The 26,323-nt window shown below is 38.8% G+C and overlaps 1 protein-coding gene across 2 annotated transcripts in view; it reads right to left on the reverse strand.

The window, feature by feature from the left end:
- The window catches only part of PLPP1 (phospholipid phosphatase 1), a 105,583-nt gene that overhangs the window by 36,496 nt on the left and 42,764 nt on the right, over positions 1 to 26,323 (reverse strand). Inside the window, exons 2-3 of one of the 2 annotated variants that reach the window (XM_005887379.3) lie at positions 9,069 to 9,220; positions 4,001 to 4,281 (exon numbers count right to left, since the gene is read on the reverse strand). In XM_005887379.3, the coding sequence (XP_005887441.1) occupies positions 4,001 to 4,281; positions 9,069 to 9,220 (433 nt within the window). The remainder of the gene's footprint in view (positions 1 to 4,000; positions 4,282 to 9,068; positions 9,221 to 26,323) is intronic. The other variant, XM_005887380.3, reaches the window with a different exon arrangement.

A 26,323-nucleotide genomic window follows, 5' to 3' on the forward strand; every position in this document is an offset into this window, starting at 1 on the left:
ATAATATACCATGACAATGTGAAGTTTATCCCAGGAATGAAAAGTTGCTTTAATAGTCCAAGATGAAAAGGATACACTATTTTAAGAGAAAAAAGAAAAGCAGTATGACCTCAACAGCCATAGAAAAAGCATCTGATTAAACACACATTTATGACAAAAATCTAATAAAGCGCATCTACCAAAAACATACTGGTACTATATTTAATGGTGAAAGACTGAGTGCTTTCTACCTAAGGTCAGGAACAAGACAAGCATACCTTCTCTCACCTCTTCTTTCAACATTGTATTAGCAGTCTTAGCCAGTATAATACAGTAAGGAAAAGAAATAAAAAGCAATATAGAAAAGGAAAAAAAGAAAAACAACACTGTTTATTCACAGACAATATTAAGAGGAACAGAGAAAATCTTGAGGAATCTATATAAGAAGTTACATTAGCAAGTTTAAAGGATAAAAGGCCAGATAAAACCATATAAAAGACTTTTTGTTTATTTTAAATACAACTAGAAATCAATTTAAATGTTTTTTTAAAAACCTTTCATAATCACATCAAGAAATCTTAAAAATTAGTGACACATTTAAGCAAAATGTATGCAAGACACGGACACCAAAATCTTAAAACTACTGCTAAGAGAAACAAAAGAACATCAAAAAAATGGGAAGATAATATCATATTCATGGATTAGAGGACTTAATATCAAAATGGCAATTCTTTACAAACTGTCAAATTAGAAGTAACCTCTATCAAAATAAAGGCTTCCCTCATAGCTCAGTCAGTAAAGAATCTGCCTGCAATTCAGGAGACCCAGCTTTGATTCCTGGGTTGGGAAGATCCCCTGCAGAAGGAAATGGCAACCCACTCCAGTAATCTTGCCTGGAGAATCCCATGGACAGAGAGTTCTGGCAGGCTATGTCCATGGCATCACAAGAGTCAGACATGACTTAGCAACTAAAGTGAAAGCGAAAAGTGAAGTCACTCAGTCGTGTCCGACTCTTTGTGACCCCATGGACTGTAGCCTGCCAGGCTCCTCCGTCCATGGGATTTCCCAGGCAAGAATACTGGAGTGGGTTGCCATTTCCTTCTCCAATAGTGACTAAAGCATTACCATTAAAATAAGCTTCCTCTTCTCCAACCAAGCCACTTTATCCCTTCCAACCCAATTCCTTCACTGTATATTCTGGAATTCTATACTGTATGTGATATGTGTGTGTTGGGGGGAGGGGTTCCCTGTTGGCTCAGTGGTAAAGAATCTGCCTGTAATGCAGGAGATGCAAGTTTGATCCCTAAGTCAGGAAGATTCCTTGGAGGAGGGCATGGCAACCCACTCCAGTATTCTTGCCAAGACAGTTAAAGTTCTCTTTACTTCCTTGTGTCTTCAAACTCTTCGCTGAAGCTCACTACATCTACTAGTCATCAAAGAGCCTTTCCCTAAGACAGTACTTGGCTCTACATCACTATCAAAGCAGAGAATGAGATATCCATATCCTATACCTTAAGAGTCCACTGTTGGTCTTGATTATCTTCATCTTTCTTCACAGCCATTACTGGACCAGTCTTTCCCTCTTATAAAAATAAAAAGGTTGCTTACCTAAGCTCAAATCAAAATACCACCTTCCACTATCTACTTCTCAACCAGTTTCCACTTAAGTCACTTTCCCCACTTCATTAAGACATTATACCCATATCAGTCCTCATACCATCACCTCAGAGCCTGTCATTCAACAACCTGTTTATTCTTTGGCCTTGTTAACAACAGGGAGGTTCTCTTCCATTGTCAGTTCAGTTCAGTAGCTCAGTCATGTGTGACTCCTTGCGACTCCATGGACTACAGCACACCAGGCTTCCCTATCCATCACCAACCCCCAGAGCTTGCTCAAACTCATGTCCATTAAGTCAGTGATGCCATGCAACCATCTCATGCTCTGTTGTCCCCTTCTCCTCCCACCTTCAATCTTTCCCAGCATCAGGGTCTTTTCAAATGAGTCAGTTCTTTGCATCAGGTGACCAAAGTATTGGAGTTTCAGCTTCAGCATCAGTCCTTCCAATGAATATTCAGGACTGATTTCCTTTAGGATGGACTGGTTGGATCTCCTTGCAGTCCAAGGGACTCTCAAGAGTCTTCTCCAACACCACAGTTCAAAAGCATCAATTCTTTGGCACTCAGCTTTCTTTATAGTGCAATTCTCACATCCATAAATGATTACTGGAAAAACCATAGCTTTGACTATATGGACCTTTGTTGGCAAAGTAATGTCTTTGCTTTTTAATATGCTGTCTAGGTTGCTCATAGCTTTCTTCCAAGGAGCAAGGGTGTTTTAATTACATGGCTTCCATTGTCAATATTTGTTTATTGTAAATCTTTCCTGCTAGACTAAGCTCCATGAAGACAGAAATCAGAGCTGTCTTGTTCACTGCTGAATTCCAAGCACACAGCCTAATGCATACTATTAAATAAAGTGTTTTTTCATCTCCATTAAATGGAAATATTGAGGACCACTAGCAAGCCTGTTTTGGAGAAGGAAATGGCACCCCACTCCAGTATTCTTGCCTAGAGAATCACATGGACAGAGGAGCCTGGTGGGCTGCTGTCCATAGGGTTGCACAGAGTCAGACACAACTGAAGCGACTTGGCACGCATGCATGCATTGGAGAAGGAAATGGCAATCCACTCCAGTGTTCTTGCCTGGAGAATCCCAGGGACAGAGGAGCCTGGTGGGCTGCCGTCTATGGGGTCGCACAGAGTCGGACACGACTGAAGCAACTTAGCAGCAGCAGGCCTGTTTGACTTACAAAGGAACTAACAAGGACAATAATGTGTCTGGGAATCATTTACAAAACACAATCAGAGGATGTTTTTCTGAGAGAAAGTATTTGTTGGATGAATAAATAAAGGAAAATGGTAATAGCTATCTTAAAATCAAGAAGATCAAACATAGAATAAGTAAGATTGACAATTCTGAGATTTGGGGTGAGGAACTGGCTCTGCTACTTATTAGTGGCTTTTTTGTCTTTTTAAAAGAATTTTATTATTGGAGTATAATTGCTTTGCAATGTTGTGTTAGTTTCTCCTATATAACAAAGTGAACCAGCTATATGGTACACATATAGCTATATGGTATACATATAGCTGATCCCCTCCCTCTTGAGCTTCCCTCCCAACTGCCCACGCATCCCATAGAGCACCAAGCTGAGTTTCCTCTACTATAAAGTATCTTTACTCTAGTTAACTATTTTACACATAGTAGTGTATTTACATTAGTGCGGCTTTATTCAATGTTACTGGGCCTTTGTCTGCTCATCCATAAATTGAAGGCATTAGACCTTTTGGGTTCCAAATATTCTCTTTCATCCATGTCTAATAGCACTCCCAATGTAGAAAGTAGCCCAAGTGTGCAATAAGAAAGCAATCTGAGGTCCCAGATCTATCAATATATGAATGAAATTAACTTAAAAAAAAAAACATACTCTAAGAATACTAAGAGATCTAGCAGAGCTCCATTACATAGTTGAACTAGATCAAAAGTAAGCAAACTATATAACCCATAGGGCGGCCACTATCTATGTAGTAAATTAAGTTTCATTGAAACATAGATACACTGGTTTGTTCAAGGACTGTCTATGATTCTTTTTTTCTGTTACAAAGGCAGAGTTGAACAGTAGCCAACCAATGGCCCACAAAGCCTAAAATATTTATTATCTGGCATCTTAAGAAAAAGTTTGCTGATCCTGGACCATCTGATCTAAAGGGTTCATTTTACATTATTATACACTGAAGATGAAAAGAATTGCATTAAAATGCTCTTAAACAGAGTACTGGGATAAAACAGGAAAAAAGAGTAAGTAGAGAAAATAGATCAAACATGATTTCAATTCACCTCCCAGTGATTATACTTACTAGCTTCTCTCTCTTTAAGCTACCGGATAGCTCATCTTCCAATCACTGAAACCTGGTATTTCAGGAATGCACAAGATAAAACAAGCATTAAAAATTTAACACGCACCTGCCCTCCTTCACTTTTTGTGCATTCCCTCGGCATATGTAGTTTTCAATGTAACCATCACTGCAGTTGACTTTTGACCAGTCTGGGTCACAAACATCCAAGAAGTGAGGCCGCAGTCTGCCTATCGAATACTTGGCAATATCAGTCAGGGACTGACTAGCAGCTGCACCAAATAAAAATGTTCCAATGGCTTTGTAAATAGTGGCTATGTAGTTATTCCTGATAAAGGAATTCGAGTGCAAGAGGCTAAAATAAACAGACAGGGTTTCTCCAACAATCATCTGAAAAAAAAAAAAAAACAGAAAAATAATGTTAAAGCAGCATCCAGGCACATCAAACAAAGTATAGAGAAGAAAATGGTAAATCACAATAAAATGTTTGTTTTAAAAATACCTCCCTCTCTTTTTCCTTTTCAAATGGAGAACAACTTAGGATTCCTAATTCTAGACCACAAAAAAGGTGTCCTCAATTGATACTGCTCACAGAGCATTGACAAAGCCTAAATAATTCCAAAGTCTGCCTTGAAACAATAAGGCCTTACTTCTTGTATTCAAATAAACCGAGCCTTAATAAGTAGACAATGATGTACCGTGGAGTATAAAAACAATGGCTTTTCAAAGAATACAAACTTTCTGATTAGAATATCCCTTACATAAGCACTTTTACCTCAGAGTCTGCATTTGCATCAGACATTACTTTGAACCAAAAATATTCATCATGTTAAAAAAGGTAAAACATTTTTAAGAGAAAAAGCTAATCTAATAAAAGCAGGGATCTAACACTGAGGTTAAAGGGTACAGAGGGCAGAGATCAGCTGACAAGGTCTCCCAGTCCTGCCTCTCCAGGAAACCTTTAGGGCTGGCTTTCTTAACAAGTCTCATTAAAAGACCAAATACACACTTGATGTTCTCCTTCAAGAAATATTTCAAGTGACTCCTTCCTCTTTATTTTTCACTGACTTTGTAAAATGGGAATCATAGCCTTCTCAGATACTAGTAGTGTGTGTAAGTGCAAACCAGTATAATGGGTTTAAAGGCATAAAATGGTTTTCAAGTACTTTACAAATTCACAGACCAATATCCTAAGAAATCTGAAAAAATACTGAATGGCAACCTTATAAAAAAAATAATAAGCCACACTCTAGCTACCTGAGACCAAAATAAACACTTAAAACAAAAAATTCTGCTTGCTAATTTATATTGGGCATGGATATAAATCACAAAGTTGTTTCACTTAAAGAGTTTCACTGCTTCATCTTAAATTTATATAAACAATTTTACAAAGCATTCAAACATTTCCATTTAGCAACTATTAATTGTCTTTGGGGGTGAGATAAATGGTTGTCTCCCGAAAAGGATTTCAAGAACCTGATATCAAAAATTCTTTCTTCATCTGGCTCAATGGCTCCTAGAATTCCATAATTACAATGTTGTAACTTTGACAACTAGACTATGAACTCTACAAAACCATGAATTTTTAGTTGAATAGAAAGCTACCACCACCACAGAGGCCTAAAACAGCTGGTGGTCAATACATTTCAACTCAAGGTGCTACCTCTTGGGTAAAAAGTAAACATTCTTAAATATATTAAACCCCATAGGAATATATTCCTCGTTATAATCCTTAATGTGGATGACTTAATCAAGCCTTTGCTGAGCACAGGTCTCACAGGAGAGGAAAACCACATTCACTTCTGGGGATACCATACCTCCACAAGTGTGCTTAGGGTACTCCCTGGTGACTGTCCTAGAGGCCTTGAATTAAAGTATATTACATCTCCTCAGGCCATTAAGGTGTTCCAGCAACTGCCTTGATAGATAAGCAGCAAGACAAGATATCTCTAATGTTTTGTTATGGAGATGACCTTCGATAATTTGAAATATATACCAAGTATACTAGTCAACCACAATTTGAGCGGTGAAACTTACACTTTTCAGCTGTCAGTTCTTCTTGTGTAAGCACTCAACTACTGGCTAAAAACAAATATTAATTTTTGTGAGTCTTCCTAGTCATAATGATCATTGTTTAGGGCCACCTAGACTCTGGTTCTTGCCACTGATGACTGAAAATCAATTCACTAGTAACATTCAGTGTACTGGACACAGATTAAAAGTTGACCTACAGATGTAGAACATGCTGAAACTTAACCCTTAACACTTAACCCTTAATTCTTAACCCTTAACCTTATTCTGAAACTTAACCCTTAACCTCAGAGGGACTCTAAACCTAACAAATGCTAGGTCAAAGTACATCATTTTTTTTTTTTTATTATGTATGCCATCTATTGAGAGAAATAGATAACAGAGATATTCTAAATCAAATGCAGGGAGATGTCTGTGCCTTCCACCAACACATGACAGCCATATTTTCATTTCATTTTAAAACCTTATCTTGCCCTTTGAGCCATTTAGGCCAACTCAGCCTCTGGTGAAGTTCACACTTAAACTAACTGCTCTAATCGTAAAGCTGGGATTGCTTGTCAAACATTATTTAATCAGATTAAGGATAAATTATTAAAGTACTAAAGATGATGTTTGGGGGAGTAGAACAAAATACTTTTTAAGATCAAAGCTAGTAGCTATCTAAATCAGAAGGATTTAATCATTTAAAACCTATGTACCAGAGTATTTTCTCACCATCTTTATATCTCTGTCAACCAATATAATTTTATATGTCTCTACGCTGTCACTCTAGTTCTGTGTCTTCCACTCAGGACCCATCTTCCTAAAAGAATAGTCTAAAATCACTCACTGCCATACTTCCACTCCTTCCTAAATATCTCTAAATACCTCTAAACCCTTTATTCTACTGAATAGCTCTCCAAAAAGTCAAAATGGTCTCATCAGATCAAAGAGATTTTTATCAACCCAAATCTTAACTTCCCAGTAGTATATGACATCACTGACCATTTTGTCCTTATTGAACTTCTCCCTTGGCTTCTGTGATACTATATTAATTCTGATTCTTTACCAGGTTCCCTCAATCACTCATATATTTGTGGATCACTTGCAAGTCACATCAAAGGCCTGGTATGAAGTCCCAATCATAGTCCTGATTTTTTTAAAGAAATGATTTACTTTCTAGAAAACAAAATTAAACATAAACAAGTCTAACCATGTGCTACCTGAAAGAAGTTGAGTTAGTGAATAATCTGAAATTATGTTAAATTAGTACATAAAACCACTGCCAGTGTGTGTCTTTGTTGATATAGTTGAAATGAAAAAAGTACTTGTACAGCACTTTTAAATAGTCTGTTCTTTTTACACTCAACTTAGACTTCCCTTGTAACTCAGTCAGTAAAGAATCTGCCTGCAATGCAGGAGCCCCGGGTTCGATCCTTGGGTTGGGAAGATCCACTGGAGAAGGAAATGGCAACCCATTCTAGTATTCTTGCCTAGAGAATCCCATGGATAGAGGAGCCTGGCAGACTACAGTCCATGGGGTTTCAAGAGTCAGACACAACATAAACCACCACCACACTCAACTTACTTGCTATTTTGTAAATATAAAGATAACCTTTTCACAGGTGACGGTGAAATAATCAAAACTTCCAAGTGAATAAAATATACATAACAAGTTTTTCCTAACTGAGTGTCTATGGATCCTGCACTTGCTATGCAGGCTGCACAGCACCCTGTCCTTTGGCAGGCCTCTGGTCTGTAGCAGATTTCTGTAGTTTTGCTCGGGCAGCATCCTTCTTACTGAGACACAAACAAAAGTAGAATTGAAAGACAAGTACATTTGTAGTAGCATTTGAGTACTTGAATCTTATCTAAAATCAGCTATTATTTGCAAAAAGTCCTGCTACAATTTTTATATGTAAAGAGCTATTAATCTCTCAGAAATATACACTTAAAAAAGAGTCTACTCGTACTCCCTCTTTAATAGAAGGATCATAGGCTTTCTTTCTTTTCATATTAAAAACTTAGTGTAAAGATTTGTCTAGATTAAATGGGCCACTGATTTTTTAAAACTTCACTATGTTGTAGGCGAGTCACCAATATTACTATATAATCACTCCAGTTTCATTCCAGCACCTAGGACATGCCAGTGTCCATGGCAACGGCAAGGATAACAAGATGAACAAGGCACCATCTCTGCCTTAAGGAGCTCACAGTGTTACAAAACAAACACTTGTATAGCAGAGATGTTCTTTTATTAATTATACACCACAAATTAGGAATTGATTAACTTTTAGTGCTAATAAGGAGCTGTGATTATTCTGCAATCAGACATTAAATTTCTAAATCCAGAAGTTTTGCTTTGTTTTTTAATAAACTTCAGAACAGACAAGATATATCTTTTTGGCTATTTATCTTTTTGGCCTATCTTCTGGATGAGACCATATTATCTGCTTTTAGCATAAATCTTATTTCTAAAATTACAAGATATATAGCATAAAATTAAAGTCATAGAATCTCTGAGTCAAGAGATAATAAAAATCATCTAGTCAAATCACTTGAAATCTTCTCCCCAACCAGAGCACATTCTCTAGACATTCTCACCTGAAATCCTAGAAAACAGTAATTATTAGTTTTAATACCAGTAAAAATGCTTTCATATTCACTGTTAATTATGTATAGAACTTAGGCTTTTCTCCCCTATTTCTGCCATTATCTAAAAATTCTTTAAACTAAATATGGGTTAAATGAAGCCTTTTAACATCTGTTAGTAATTTTTCTTTTCTAGAACTCAGTAACTAAAGTCAGTTCATAAACAGTCTCAATAAATCATAAAATAATATCCTAAGTATAAAGTATGCTAAAAATACATTGATACAGTATTCATCTATTGTATTATTACTCAAACAATAGCAAATTAGAGCTAAAAAAAAATCAGTGACTTGGAAAAGATTAGCATAAAACCATACATATTTAGTAAGGTTCTTGTAATTATACACTGTTACTCTTTTAGCCCCACTTAAAATAGCTGAGATTATTTTGATCAAATAACATAAAAAGTTAAAACACATGTTTTAGAGGGTTATACATTTAATCATTAACAGCTAACATAAAATTAAAGCCAACTGCCCAAAAGTGATAAACTTGGAAAAGTGGATTTAACTTACAACGATAATACTGAATGGAATGATTATTCCACCTAATAACGGGTAAGGTATGGTGTCTTCTTTGTAAGGGTACTTGATGGACTCATCATTACAGAATAATCCTCGTTGGAAGGGGGTATGCCTTGAAGTAAGAATTGCAAAAGGCAATCCAGCTAGCAAAAGGAATAAATGAAAATATCATTAAAAAGGAATATCAAAACTAATTAATGGCAATAATTATCCCAGAGATCATCTTTAAAAATATGTTTGCCATGAAAACAGTAAGAGCACATGGAAAAAGAAAATGCAGCAACACATGCAACAGAAGTTAGAAAAATTACAGCTTAGGGTAAAGATTTTTTTCTACAAAAACAATGCCTTCAAGTCCTCTATTAAACCAGTTTAACCAAGAAAAACTTCTTCTCTTTGTTTCTACCCAAATACACTAACCTGATTTTAGAGGAAGTAAAATCTCTTCTCATGCTCTTGTTGTCATTTAATCAAAGGGTTTTCAACACTATTTTCAAACCACTTTGTCAGGATCTCTTCTTCCAAAAGAAAAGCAGCATTCTGACGTTCTCCAGTTTATCTTGATATTACTTGATATTACTACCATATCACAAGTCATGGTCACTGGCTAAGTTATCAGAGTATCTAAAGATTATCCGCTCATTTCTGTACTGTCTACGGCAAGTTTAGAACTGCTATGAAAAGGAGTGTGAACTTACACCAGGTTTCTAAAGAAAAAATGGACAATGAAGTCAAGCGCAAAAGCACCTAAAAGAGCTCTCTCTTTTGTCTTCATCAAGATCACGCCTCACACTCATCACCTAAGATGTCTAAACTTTTACCTAAATGTGAACTTTAAGAATTCAGTCCTCCTTTATTTCAACACTGCATCGAGCATCCCGATTAAAACGGCAGCATACTGACTAGGACTGCTTTCTAAGAGAGCTTAGCAGAAACCCTCAGTGTGAGTTCTGCTTCAGGACTTTCCCAAGGATGGACCCATTCACCCAGCAGTAATACCATAACCATTTAGCTAACATACTCAATGGACATTCAAGTGTTCTTTCCATGAAGCACCAAGTCTTGACAACCATTTACAGTTCTCATCAACTCCGCTAAGCCCTAAAGACTCAAAGACAACCAAGCTTCTGACACTCTGCCTAATGCATAGACTACAAATATCAAATGAACTGCCTGATGCGTTGACTACAAACATCAAATGTGTTCAATCTTCAAGGGTCAAATGAAAAGGGGAAGCCTGTTCCTGGTTCTTTTTATTTATCTTTCTATTTTTTATTAAACTCTGAATATATGAACCAAAGTTTATTTCTTTGTGTTAACCAATTTGTCATGCTATTAACCCACTAGGAGTCTTTATGATGTGAGAAGTGACCAAGCAGGCAGAGTAGGAAGACCATAAGCTTGTGAGCTCCTTCTGCAGGCACAGCAAAATTACAATTATTTACAGAGCAACTACCCATAAGAGTGAACTGAAAATTATCAGGAAAGATCTTTTAAAGCTAAAGATATAAAGAAGAAATCACAAGATAAGCAGAAAGGGTGAAGTATGGTCATCACCCATATTTCCAGGGTATACAACCCACAAATGGGAGAATAAATTACAACTGCAGAAGTCCTCCCCAAGGAGCAAAGTGTCCTAGCTCCACATCAGGCCCCTCAGCCCAGGGGTCTGCACCAGAAAGAACTCCCCTCCCACTGCCCAGACTGTTTGGCTCTGAAAGCCAGAAGAGCTTCCTTTTTGGAGAATCAGAGAGTTGTGGGAAATAGAGACTTAAGTCTTAAGAGAGCACACACAAAATCTTATATGTTCCAAGATCCAGGGCAGAAGCAGTAATTTAAATGGAACTTGTGTAGGACCTACTTGCTCATCCTGAAGAGCCTCCCAGAGAGGCAGAAGGCAACTGAAACTCACTCTGAGAACAAAGATGCTGGCAGCAGCCATTCTGGAAAACTCATTCCACCACCAAGACACAGGTGTTGTTAAGTGTCACTTTAGAATCCTCCCTCTAACCAATCAGTGAGAGACCAGGCCTGTCTACCAAATAACACCAGCCCTGGGATGCACCAGGCCAGGCAGCTAGGTGGGCAGGATCACCAGCAGGCTGACGCTATAGAGAACTCCCTGAGCCCCCAGCCAATTCAGGACATGACCCCACCCACTATAGGACCCAGGACCCAGCCCCACCTACAAGCGGGCCACCATAGCACTGGGACCACTGGAAACCACACACACACACACACACACACACACACACACACACACAGAGCTAGTCATCTGACCCAGCCCCATCTACCAGTGAGCCAGCACTAGTCCCAGTCCTGGCTCACACACCGGGTGTCAGGCACCAGCCCCAAGATCTGTGAGGCCGCAACTCCACCCACCTGTGGCAGACACCACCCTTGAGACACCCAAAGCCTTGCAGTCACAAACCCTGGGCCCAGGAATGCCCACAGAGGGGCCAACGCTAGCTGCAGAAACTTCAGGCCCCACAGCAAAAGACTCCAGGACCTCATTCTGCCCAACAGTGGGCCAGCACCAGCCCCATGTCCTTTTGGGCCCCCACACCAGCCACCAAGCCCCAGAACCACCACAACCCCCCACAGCAAGTTGTGTAAAGTCCTGGCCCACCCACTAGTAGTCTGGCACCACCCTGGACACCCAGGGCCCTGGTCCGCCCAACAGCAGGCCAACACCAGCTCCAGGACACCTTAAGCCTCTGAGCCAGCCATGTCAGGATCCAGCTCCAACCACCTGCAGGCCAATACCAGGACTGGAGGCCACATAGCCAGCCAAGCCATGACCCAGCCCCACTCACCACCCAACCTCACCCACCAGCAGCTGGTAGCCTTCTCATAAGACAGGGTCTGGCAATCAGTGTGACCAGGCCAACCACACACACCAGTAGGACAGCCACAGCTGTCAATCAGGCACAAGAAACAGCCCTATGCAGCCCACATAGAGGGTAGCCATTAAACATACAGCTCTGGTGATTAGAGGGGAGTCCGCTGCTGGGCCGTGTAGGACATTTCCTACATAAAGCCACGTCTCCAAGATCAGGAGATGTAACCAACCTACCAAATACACAAAAATATAAACAGTGAATTAGGCGAACTGAGGTGACAGAGAAATACATTCCAAATAAAGAAATAAGATAAAACCCTAGAAAAAGAACTAAGTGAAGATAAGCAATCTACACCCCCGCCCCTGCCAAAAAAAAGAATTTAAGGTAATGATCAGAAAGATGCTTCAAGTACTTGGGAGAAGAATGGAAGAACAGAATGAGAAGTTAGAAGTTTCTTACAGAGTTGGAAATATAAGAACCAAACAGAGCTGAAAAATACAATAACTGAAATAAAAAATACTCTAGAAGTAATCAACTGTAGATTAGATGATACAGAGGAACTGGCAGACAGAATTATGGAAATCAGTGAAGGTGAACAGAAAGAAAAAAAAAAGAGGACAGTTTAAGAGACCTCTGGGAAAACATTCAAGTCCAGGAAGCACAGAGAGTCTCAAACAGGATCAACCTAAAAAGAATCACAACAAGAACATTATAATTAAAATGGTAAAAGTTAAAAATAAAGAGAGAAAATTGAAAGCACTATAGTAAAAGCAACAAGTTACATACAAGGGAACCCCCATACAGCTGTCAGCTAATGTCTCGGCAGAAACTCTACAGGCCAGAAGAGAGCGACATGATGTATTTAAAGTGATGAAAAGTAAAAACCTAAAACAAAGAATACTCTACCCAGCAAGGCTTTCACTCATATTTGAAACAGAGCTCAAAAGTTTTACAGACAACCAAAAGCTAAAAGAGTTCAACACGAAAAGAACTCAACATCAGTTTCTACAGGAAACCAGCTTTACAAGAAATATTAAAGGGACTTCTATAAGTGGAAAAGAAAAAGCAACAATCAGAAAAATGAAAACTATGAAAGAAAAAGGGGCTTCCCCGATGGCTCAGTAGTAAAGAATCTGTCTGCAATGCAGGAGACGCAGATGAGGGTTCAATCCTTGGGTCAGGAAGGTACCATAGAAGAGGAAATGGCAACCTGCTCCAGTATTCTTGCCTGGAAAATTCATGGACAAAGGAGCAAAGAGTTGGATACGACTGACTGACTGAGCACACACGCATACATAAAAGGAAAATTCTCATTGGTAAAGGCAATATACAGTAAAGGTGGTAAATCAACCATGTTTATAAAGCTAGTAGGGAGGTTAAAAGACAAAAGTAGTGAAGTCATCTATAGCCAAGATAAGTAAAGGGATACACAAATCCGAAGAATATAAAACATGACATCACAAATGTTAAGGGGGTGGATAATAAAAATGAAAGGTGGTTAAAATGCATTCAAACTTAACAGATCAGCAACTTAATCCTGGTAACCACAAACCACAAATATATAATAAATACACGAGAGAAAAGAGTCCAAATATAATACTACAGGTAGGCATCAAATCACGAGGAAAGAGAACTAAAGAAGAAAGAAACAAATAAGGACCACAAAAACAACACCCAAACAATTAACGGAATGTCAATAAGTACATGTGCTGCGTGTTAGTCGCTCAGTCATGTCTGACTGACTCTTTCTGACCCCATGGACTGTAGCCTGCCAGAATCCTCTCTCAATGGGGTTCTCCAGGCAAGAACACTTGAGTGGGTTGCCATTTCCTCCTCCAGGGGATCATCCTGACCCTGGGATCAAACCTACCTCACCTACCTCTCCTGTATTGCCAGGCAGGTTTTTTACCACTAGCACTACCTGGGAAGTCCAATAAGTACCCACATATCAATAATTACTTTAGATATAACTCCTTCAATCAATAGACAAACTATTGATACATAGAAAAAGAAGATCTATATATACACTGCCTACTCTTCAGATCTAAAGACACAGATTAAAAATGAAGACAGGCTCTTCAATACATGGTGCTGGGAAAACTGGAGAGCTAAACTAAAAAGAATCAGTTCGGTTCAGTCGCTCAGTCGTGTCCGACTCTTTGTAGCCCCGTGAACTGCAGCATGCCAGGCCTCCCTGTCTATCAACAACTCCACAGAATGTGGTCCACTGGAAAAGGGAATGGCAAACCACTGCAGCATTCTTGCCTTGAGAACCCCATGAACAGTATGAAAAAGCAAAAAGACAGGACACTGAAAGATGAACTCCCCAGGTCGGTAGATGTTCAATATGCTACTGGAGATCAGTGGAGAAATAACTCCAGAAAGAATGAAGGGATGGAGCCAAAGCAAAACAACACCCAGCTGTGGATGTAACTGGTGATAGAAGCAAGGTTCGATGCTATAAAGAGCAATATTGCATAGGAACCTGGAATGTTAGGTCCATGAATCAAGGCATATTGGAAGTGGTCAAACAGGCAATGGCAAGGGTGAATGTCGACATTCTAGTAATCAGTGAACTAAGATGGACTGGAATGAGTGACTTTAACTCAGATGACCATTATATCCACTACTGAGGGAGGAATCCCTTAGAAGAAATGGAGTAGCCATCACAGTCAACAAGAGTCCAAAATGCAGTACTTGGATGCAATCTCAAAAACAACAGAATGATCTCTGTTCATTTCCAAGGCAAACCATTCAATATCATGGTAATCCAAGTCTATGCCCTGACCAGTAACGCTGAAGAAGCTGAAGCTGAATGCTTCTATGAAGACCTACAAGACCTTTTAGAATTAACACCCCAAAAAGATGTCCTTTTCATTACAGGGCACTGGAATGCAAAAGTAGGAAGTCAAGAAACACCTGGAGTAACAGGCAAATTTAGCCTTGCAGTACAAAATAAAGCAGAGCAAAGGCTAATAGAGTTTTGCCAAGAAAACGCACTGGTCATAGCAAACACCCTCTTCCAACAACGCGAGAGAAGACTCTACATGTGGACATCACCAGATGGTCAACACCAAAATCAGATTAATTATATTCTTTGCAGCCAAAGATGGAGAGCCTCTATACAGTCAGAAAAAACAAGACTGGGAGCTGACTGTGGCTCAGATCATGAACTCCTTATTGTCAAATTCAGACTTAAATTGAAGAAAGTAGGGAAAACCACTAGACCATTCAGGTATGACCTAAATCAAATCCCTTATGATTATACAGTGGAAGTGAGAAATTGATTTAAGGGACTAGATCTGATAGAGTTCCTGATGAACTATGGATGGAGGTTCATGACACTGTACATGAGACAGGGATCAAGACCATCCCCAAGAAAAAGAAATGCAAAAAAGCAAAATGGCTATCTGAGGAGGCCTTACAAATAGCTGTGAAAAGAAGAGAAGCAAAAAGCAAAGGAGAAAAGGAAAGATATACCCATTTGAATGCAGAGTTCCAAAGAATAGCAAGGAGAGATAATAAAGCCTTCCTCGGTGATCAGTGCAAAGAAATAGAGGAAAACAACAGAATAAGAAAGACTAAAGATCTCTTCAAGAAAATTAGAGATACCAAGGGAACATTTCATGCAAAGATGGGCTCGATAAAGGACAGAAATGGTATGGACCTAACAGAAGCAGAAGATATTAAGAAGAGGTGGCAAGAATACACAGAAGAATTGTACAAAAAAGATCTTCATGACCCAGATAATCACAATGGTGTGATCACTCACCTAGAGCCAGACATTCTGGAATGTGAAGTCAAGTGGGCCTTAGGAAGTATCACTACAAACAAAACTAGTGGAGGTGATGGAATTCCAGTTGAGCTATTTCAAATCCTGAAAGATGATGCTGTGAAAGTGCTGTACTCAATATGCCAGCAAATTTGGAAAACTCAACAGTGGCCACAGGACTGGAAAAGGTCAGTTTTCATTCCAATCCCAAAGGAAGGCAATGCCAAAGAATGCTCAAACTACAGCACAACTGCACTCATCTTACACGCTAATCCCTGGAGAAGGAAATGGCAACCCACTCCAGTATTCTTGCCTGGAGAATCCCATGGATGGAGGAGCCTGGTAGGCTGCAGTCCATGGGGTTGCAAAGAGTCGGACATGACTGAGCGACTTCACTTTCACTTTACATGCTAGTAAAGTCATGCTCAAAATTCTCCAAGCCAGGCTTCAGCAATATGTGAACTGTGAACTTCCAGATGTTCAAGCTGGTTTTAGAAAAGGCAGAGGAACCAGAGATCAAATTGCCAACATTTTCACTTTCATGCATTGGAGAAGGAAATGGCAACCCACTCCAGTGTTCTTGCCTGGAGAATCCCAGGGACAGGGGAGCCTGGTGGGCTGCTGTCTATGGGGTCGCACAGAGTCGGACACAACTGAAGTGACGCAGCAGCAGCAGCAGCTGGATCACCGAAAAAGCAAGAGAGTTCCAGAAAAACATCTATTTCTGCTTTACTGGCTTGACTGTGTGGATCACAATAAACTGTGGAAAAAAGAATCAAACTCACACCAAAAGAATGCTCTCTCACACCATGCACAAAACAATAAAAATGGATTAAAGACTTAAGCGTCAGACCTGAAATCATAACACTTCTAGAAGAAAACATAGGCAGTAAGCTCTTTGACATCAGTCTTAGCAACATTTTTTTGGATATGTCTCCTCAGGCAAGGGAGACAAAAGCAAAAATAAATATGACTACATAAAACTGAAAAGCTTTGCGTAACAAAGGAAACTATCAACAAACAAAAAGTCCACCTACCGAATGGGACAAGGTATTTGCAAATGCTATACCTGGTAAGGGGTTAATATATAAAGTATATAACTCAACATCAAAAAAAAAAAAATCTGATTTTAAAATGCCAGAGGATCTGAACAGACATTTTTCCAAAAGATGTATGGATGGCCAACAGACACATTGAAAAGATGCTCAACATCACTAATCATCTGAGAAATACAAATCAAAACCACAATGAGGACATTCTTCGTGGTACAGTGGATAAGAATCCGCCTGCAATGCAGAGGACATGGGTTCACTCCCTGGGAAATGGGTTCAATTCCCATTTCCCCATGGGAAAATTCCACATGCCTCGGAGCAACTGAGCCTGTGCACTGAGCCTGTGCACCACAACTACTGAAGCTAGCACGCCTAGAGCACGTGCTCCTCAACAGGCGAAGTCACCACAGTGAGAGGCCACAGGGAAGAAGAGCCCCCACTTGCCTCAACTCGAAAAAGCCAATGCAAAAGCAATGAAGACACAGTGCAGCCAAAAATAAAATATATAAATAGAATTTTTTTTTAAAGATGCTCACAAGGTTCCCAAAGCTATATTTCTAGTAAATGCAACATTAAAAAAAAAAATTAAACTAGAGCTGACTTTGCTAACCATCCCTTATACTACTTATCATATCTGAATTCAGGTTATACTCAGATTTACCAAATAGTCTGCATGCAGAGGGAGGGGTGAAATTCCCAAGTCTTTAATACAAATACCACAGTTTGCAGCATAAATTTTGCACTTAGCAGTACACACTATGGAGGTTAATACTGAGATCTATAATTTTAATTGCTGCCAGCTGTAAGTAATAATTAAATGCTCATCCTTCAACCAATAACCATACTCTTGGCTTAATAAGCAAATTTATTTCATATTTACAAAGAACCACCACTTCTAGAATTCATTTAACTTATGCATAATAATGGAAACTTGCAATGTCTACAATGCATATTTCTGAATTGGTTGAAGGTTCAATTAGCATTTCTCTTAGAGGAAGAAATGATATGCAGTAAAGAAATTAAATCCATATGATTAAATGTCCAAAACTCAGTAGGCCTTATTTTGAAGAAAAATGTGTATTAATAGACCCAACTGTATTGAAATATGTTCTTAATCATATCCATTAACATTGTTTTTTTCCCTTGGACCATAAAAGAAATTATTCTTAGATGTAGAAAAAAAACTATGGCAAACAAAATCACAAACAAGTATAGTTAGTCCATTTTTAAAAACAGGAATATTCAAGTGGGCAAATATTAAGTGAATCTCTAGTGCAAGGAATTCTGTGAGAGGATACAAGGAATACAAAATTGAATAAGGCACAGTACATAATGTCAGCAGAGAATAAACAGATGCAAAGAGCTATGAAGTTTCAAAAGAGAACAAGAACTGGTGAAGCTCTAAGTGGTGATGTTCAAAAAGATGCTGGTTATCAGAGTCAGAATCTCAATAGAAGGCGTCTGGTATAGAGACAGAGATCTGGGAATATAAAGTATCCCTGAAGCCAAAAAAGAAAAAGAAACTGTGAAGACGGACATGAAATAAAAAGAACTGAAAAGGGAGGCATGAGGCAACAGCAATATTAAAGGGATGAGCACAGCAAGAGGATCCACTGAGGCAGCAGCCTTGGTGGGCTGGGAGGGAAAGTCAGGAGACAGCAGTATCATTGAGGCCAAGTCTGAAGGCAGCATTTCAGGAGGTGGTGATTGGTCCACAGTGTCCAATGGGTTTTCAACTGCCAAACTTAGTAAAAGTGGTTTCAATAAGGAAGAAGGGATGGAAACCAGATCACAGAGGTTTTAACGAGGAATAATTAAAAAAAAGAGCATGAATCTACCACAAATGCACACTATCCTTCTGAGAGTTTAAGAGACTATATTACAGAAGGCCTCAGAAATATTTTAAACTAATACTAATATTTGCAATCTCTCATATAAACCCATGAGATGTATTACAAAGTCACTTGTTGTTTAGTCACTATGTCTGACTTTTGTGATTCCATGGACCATAGTCCACTAGGCTTCGGTCTGTGGGATTTCCTAGGCAAGAATAGTGGAGTGGGTTGATATTTCCTTCTTCAGGAAATAACAGACACAGAGCTCAAACCTGCGTCTCCTGCACTAGCAGGCGGATTCTTTACCACCAAGCCACCAGTGAAGCCCAGATATGACAAAACCTAAGATTAAAAAAAAGCTTGTTAGGTTTTGCATAGTTTCATTTTCACTAAATAACTAAACGTGAATGCAGACCACACCCTCCCCCACCAAGAAGGATGGAGAGGAAGACTAAATCACCAGTTGTTCACTGACCCACTTAGGGCTGAAAATGATGAGCTAGTCCAGAGTCCTGCTCTGGAAAATCTGGAACTGGAACAAAGACTGACTCAGAGCTGGCAAACAGCACTGGTCCATGCACAAGAAAGACTGGCTGCAGAAGAGGTTGAGACAAAGCAGGTCTCCAAAGAAAACTGAAGTGCCTAGTCTGACTGGAGACTGAGAAAAGGTGAAAGCAGCTTTGGTTCCCCGCTACCAAAGGGCTGCACTGATCTTGCTATTTGGGGGTTGTTAAAGCACCTTGTATGCTTTCAACAAAAGTCAATTTTTCTTAAGCTGGTCATAGAAGGATCTGCTCCTTGCAACCAACAGAGCCTAACAATTATAACCATTCCCCCTACTTTGAGAGCATGTAGGTTATTGTTTGATTGCCCTATACAAAGCTATAATGAACATTTCTAAAAACCAATCCTTTTTTGCATTTCTAATTATTTCCTTAGAATATATTTTCATGTGAGATTATAGGCCAAAGGATATAAACATTAAGGTCCTTGATAAGCTATTCAGAAAAGTTATTTTAACCACCAATTTATTCTACCAGCATAGTATACAAATGTGTAGATCAATGCAAAAATTTAAAGATATGTGATGCTATCTTTGACATTTACTGTAGATTTTAGGGCAAAAATGGAGGGTTCCATTTACTCTTTTACCTCTTCAAATCAAATACACTTTTCCTTTTACCTGAAAGATTACATTTCTAAAACAATCCCTTTTCATTTGTCAAATGACTGCATTTGTCATGTAATGTTTTTCTTAATACTTTAGTTTATAAAATTCATTTTCATTTCCTTTTAAAAAACAATTGAGGTACAATTTATATACCAAAAAATTCATCCACTCTAAATACATAATTCAATGATATTGGTAAATGTATAGGGTTGTGCAACCATCAGCACAATTCAGTTTTAGAACATTTCCATTACCCAAAAAATTCCCATGAACCCATCTGCATTCCACCCTTGTTCCCACCACCAACCGCAGGCAACCACTCATCTGTTTTCTGTACCTACACAGATTTGTCTTTTCTGAACATTTCATAAAAATGGAATCATACAATGTGTGGTATTTTGCTAGTGGTTTATATCATTTGTTGTTGTTACTATTCAGTCGCTAAGTCATGTCTGACTCTTTGCAACCCCGTGGACCGCAGCATGCCAAACTTCCTTGTCCTTCACTATCTCCCAAACTGTGTTCAAACTCATGTCCATTCAGTTGGTGATGCCCTCCAACCATCTCATCCTCTGTTGCCCCTTTCTCATCCTACCCTTGATCTTTACTTTTGAGGTTCATCCATCTTGTAACATGTATTTTTTTTCTTTTTATTGCCAAACAGTATGGTATTATATGTATACATTACATTTGGTTTATCCAGTCACCAGTTAATGGATATTTGGGTTGTTTTCAGTTTTTGTCTATTATGACTAGTATCTCTAAAAACATTCATGTACACGTCTTTGTGTGGACATTATTTTCATTTCAAATGAGTAGACTCCCAAGAGTGGAATGCCTGGGTCATGTGGTAAGTTTATGTCTAACTTTTTAAGAAATTGCCAAACTGCTGTACCACTTTATATTCCTACATTCAGCTTTTTAATATGCCTAAGTGGCTAATCATATTAGCCCATTTAAGAATTAGATTCTATTCCAAGTAAACTCACACTCGCCCACAAATAAATATAGCCTTCCACCTTCTGTAAGTGAATATTTGTAATGGTTCAAAAGAGAGGTGGTGATATGTAACTCATTGTTTCCTCAAACTAAATACCACAAGAATACTTCTCCATCCTTTTACCAGAGACAGGAAAAGACAACATAAGATCACAGTCACACAACATCTTCTTCAACTTCCTCTTGCACAAATAATCAGGATCTTGAAACCATAATATTAATGCTAACAACTGTGTTAAAAAGATTGGGGACAGAGTGTCTAGCAAAACTGAGAAACTATGGTTAAAAACTTTTTTACATGTGAAGGGAACTCTTCCCCTGAAAACTACACAAATGCCTCCAGAAATATTTTTAAGTTTCATCCATGGTATAGCATAGATTGGCATTTTGTCCTTTTTATTGCAGAACAGTATTCCATTATGTATACATAAAACCTATCAGTTGTCCAGGAGAGAGTGGTATGCAGCTGTAGAGTCATTAATAGCAAATATTTGAGGGTTCCATTGCCTCAGAGCTAACAGCAGTAGGCAACAGCCTGAGAAATCCTGACATAAAGATGTTAGGCACCTCCAGATTTGCTGCAAAGTCTGGTACCACACCTCAACAGCCTGGGAAGATGGAAACACCCTACTAGGAGACCAAAAGACCTCAAACAGACCACAATGGACGATGGCCATTTGTGAACTATATGACAGATCATATTCTTTTCCTAATGCATGAACAAGAAGGGAAGGATATAGAGAGAGACCAAAAACCAAAAGAACCCAAAGGTACAAGTCAAACAGTAGGATAATGTGTCTATGATTATCTTTCCCATCTGACTGTTCCCCTAGGCTAAGTAGGTATGTGAGGGGGGTTGTGTATTTAGTCTACCTTCTCTATTAGGTCATTTGTTTATTTACCAATGGGGAAAATTCCAAGTAGAAAAAAAGTCAATTTTGAAAATGCAAGTTGTCAAAAGATACTAGAGGCTACTTAAAAAATAATCGTATTTAATAAGACAGTAAAAAGAATATGGCAATGGCTTATTTTTTTCTCCTGCTTATATTTAAAAGAATGAAATTGTGGTGACTATTCAAGAAAACCTGTGAAGTTACTCTGCCCCATTCATGCATGAATTGAAGTGCACTAGGGTACATGGGGGTATGTGATAAAATGCAGTTCAGGAAACAGAAGGAATGGACCAGAAACAAAAATAATTACTGAACTACACCAAACAAACAAGAGCCATAAAGGGAGAATTGAGATAAGTGTTAAAAGAAAGAAAATTGGGACTACTGCATTCTTCTATCACACAGCACAAACGCATTTCTTCAGTTGTAAACACTTAACAGCATCACTGTATATACAACATACACTCAAATCACATGTAGTGCTTTTATGAGTGTGTTTCATTAATATTAATCTTCACTACAGGCAGGGTTTTTAAAATAGAAGAATAATTATTTTCAACCTGCTTAACAATTTATAACTAAAATAAACTGAAGCCAGAACATTTTTTCTATTTGTAAATTCTATCACCATATCCTGGGTTTCCCAGGTGGCACTAGTGGCAAAGAATCTGCCTGGCAATGCAGGAAATGCAGGAGACCTGGGTTCGATTCCTGGGTGGGAAAGATCCCCTGGAGGAGGTCATGACAACCCACTCAAGTACTCTTGCCTGGAGAATCCCATGGACAGAGGTGCCTGGCGGGCTACAGTCCACAGGGTCGCAAAGAGTCAGACATGACTGAAGCGACTTAGCACACAAGCACACATCACCATATCTGAAAGGAAAAACTCTGAAACAGTTTAACATTAACTACATTTGACCACAATTCAATATATAGACCAAAAGGTTAAGGAACTCAATCCATAACCAAAGTCTTAAGAATGTAGGAAACTTAAGATGTAAAAATAACTGTTATTTTTGTCAACATTAAGGGACATTGTAATTCAACTAGAGAAAATAAGATCTCAAAGAGATTTCTCTATCTTTGGCATTTTCTCTATAAAGAAGCAATCATTCAATTCAATTATTTAACAATTAACTGAATTCCTACTACTCTGTTCAAGATATAGGCTTGAGTTGGGGAGGGACTTATAGGTAATGGTACAGGTCTTACCATGGTCAAATTTGGATTTATTTTGAAAGTAGCATCAGCTGGACTTCCCTGGTGGCTCAGACGGTAAAGTGTCTGTCTACAATGCGGGAGACCCGGGTTCAATCCCTGGGTTGGGAAGATCCCCTGGAGGAGGAAATGGCAATCCACTCCAGGACTATTGCCTGGAAAATCCCATGGACAGAGGAACCTGGTAGGCTACAGTCCATGGGGTTGCAAAGAGTTGGACACGACTGAGCGACTTCACTATAGTCACTATAGCATCAGCTGCATTTGCTATGGATGAGTTGAATATGAGTACATATAGTAGTTATTGGTGAAGATGCAAGCAGGTCAGTTACCATCTGCAGTGATTTAGGAGCCCAAGAAAAGAAAGTCTCTCACCGTTTCCATTGTTTCCCCATCTATTTGCCATGAAGTGATGGACCAGATGCCATTATCTTCATTTTCTGAATGTTGAGCTTTAAGCCAACTTTTTCACTCTCCTCTTTCACTTTCATCAAGAGGCTCTTTAGTTGTTCTTCACTTTCTGCCATAAGGGTGGTATTATCTGCATATCTAAGGTACTGATATTTCTCCTGGCAATCTTGATTCCAGCTTGTGCTTCCTCCAGCCCAGCATTTCTCATGATATACTCTGCATACAAGTTAAACAAGCAGGGTGACAAAATACAGCCTTGACATACTCCCTTCCCAATTTGGAACCAGTCTGTTGTTCCATGTCCAGTTCCAACTGTTGCTTCTTGACCTGCATATGGGTTTCTCAGGAAGGCAGGTCAGGTGGTCTGGTATTCCCAGCTCTTTAAGAATTTTCCACAGTATGTTGTGATCCACACAGTCAAAGGCTTTGGCATAGTCAATAAAGCAGAAGTAGATGTTTTTCTGGAACTCTCTTGCTTTTTCTATGATCCAACGGATATTGGCAATTTGATTTCTGGTTCCTCTGCATTTTCAAAATCCAGCTTGAACATCTGGAAGTTCACAGTTCACATACTGTTGAAGCCTGGCTTGGAGAATTTTGAGCATTATTTTACTAGCATGTGAGATGAGTGTAATTGTGAGGTAGTCTGAGCATTCTTTGGCATTGCCTTTCTTTGGGGTTGGAATGAAAACTGACCTTTTCCAGTCCTGTGGCCACTGCTGAGTTTTCCAAATTTGCTGGCATATTGAGTACAGCACTTTCACAGCATCATCTTTTAGGATTTGAAATAGCTCAACTGGAATTCTATCACCTCCACTAGCTCTGTTCATAGTGATGCTTCCTAAGGCCCACTTGACTTCACATTCCAGGATGTCTGGCTCTGGGTGAGTGATCATACCATTGTGGTATGATCTCTGTCATGAAGATCTTTTTAACTATAGTTCTGTGTATTCTTGCTACCTCTTCTTAATATCTTCTGCTTCTGTTAGGTCCATACCATTTCTGTCCTTTATTGTGCCCATCTTTGCATGATATGTTCCCTTGGTATCTCTAATTTTCTTAAAGAGATCTCTAGTCTTTCCCATTCTATTATCTTCCTCTACTTTTTTTTGCACTGATCACTGAGAAAGGCTTTCTTATCTCTCCTTGCTATTCTTTGGAACTCTGCATTCAAATGGGAATTTGACTCATTGGTAACTTACAACAATGAAAAGAAAACCAAAACAAAAGAATTCACTGGATTTACCTACTTTAAGCAAAACAGACCCACACCACAATGAAGACAATGAGGGCCTGTCAAAAAGAATGTAAATAGACTTGGTGGAGTTAAAATCCCAACTTGGCCTCTTAGTAACTATAAAAAAGAATTACCTAGCAACCTCAGAGAGTGGTTACGAGGAAAGAATCTATAACACAGTAGTACTTCAGACACAAAAGACACTCAATAAATGACAGAACAAACACAGCCTTCCAATACCACATATGCAAAAATTCTAAACCAGTGAGTACTCAATTATAATCTTAGAGAACAAGCAAAATTTTATAGGTACCTTCATAGTTGCTCCTTCCATCTCCCTGTCCAATGATTTCTTTCTGGATCCCACAGAACAGTTACTCTCCACATTGAAAACACGAAATCTGCTGCTAAAATAATACCCGGGCATACTCCCCCAACTTACAGAGAAATTAATTTGAAAGAAATCTCATTTTTTCTCTCAAACGTTGCTAGCTTCTAAGAGGATGCTTTTAGGTATATCAGAAGACTAACACTCAAGTATAAGAATGTATCTGATTGAAAACATGCTTATTTAACTAAGTATATGATTGGTGCAAATGTGCTTCAAAAATACAACATCCTTTATTGAGAAAATCAGTGAATCATTAGACCCCATACTTAATGTCCTGCCAGTGAGCTCTGCTTATATTCCCCTAGATTTAATAAGATCCCAAACTAAATCACCTCTCATACCAGTCCAGCCCTCTAAGCCAAGACAGCCTTTGGAAAGTCTGATTAAAAAAGATTCCTCACTGCTGCTCACTGGAAGCTCAGATGATAAAGAATCTGTGCACAAACAGGAGACTGGGTTCAACCCCTGGGTCAGGAAGATCCCCTGGAGAAGGGAATGGCAACTCACTCCAGTATTCTTGCCTGGAGAATTCCATGGACAGAGGAGCCTGGAGGGCTACAGTCCTTGGGGTTGCAAAGAGTTGGACACTACTGAGCGACTAACAACACTCAACCAGCTACATTCCCTGGTGCCAGAGAGGCAGCAACTGGGAACTGCCTTCTGAAAGTAGGTTACCTTAATCCCACACTTTGAACTGGTGTTGACCGTTCAGAATCCAAAAACAGATGTAAGAACACAAAAGATTTTATTTCTGCGAGTAAATAGCATTTTGTTTCTTGTCATGTTAGAAACACAGGTTCATGATAAAACAGTAAATGGCCATTTTTAAAATGTTACCTCATTCTCACTCTAAATGTGGAAGGGTAAAGATAATTGACAAAAGTGGTGGAGAGCTTTATAAAATTCTTATTTAAAGATGGAGCCCACAATAATTTGGCTAGAATATTAAGTTATTTTCCAGAAAGCCAGATAGGCAATATAAGCTCTTAGTAACTACAAGGGAACACCAAGATGTTCTTTACAGGATAATACTTTTGTTCATACGCCACAATTATTGAATAAGGTAGTAAAAAAAAAAAAATTCACTGTACTGCACTGGACATGTTTATTTTTTATGGCTTACATCACTAACCCTGCACTCCATTCACAAATGAGTTTAGTTTCACATAAACAGTTCTAAGTCTACACTTTTAACTTTAGGATTTTCAAATATTTGTTTAAAGTAACTAGATAATAGGACTAAGTAATAGACAATTTTAAATCACCTTTCATTAAAAGGCCTGCAATCCCTTATTTTAAAACCCAAAGCCCTCAAAACCCTAGTTCTTTTACAACATTTTGGGACCAAAACCTAACCTGAACTTACCTAATGGCAAAACTTAACCTGAACAGATGAATGCCCTAGCCTTTATTTACCCCACTTA

Source organism: Bos mutus, chromosome 20 (assembly GCF_027580195.1).
Source record: "Bos mutus isolate GX-2022 chromosome 20, NWIPB_WYAK_1.1, whole genome shotgun sequence".
Taxonomy (NCBI): domain Eukaryota; kingdom Metazoa; phylum Chordata; class Mammalia; order Artiodactyla; family Bovidae; genus Bos; species Bos mutus.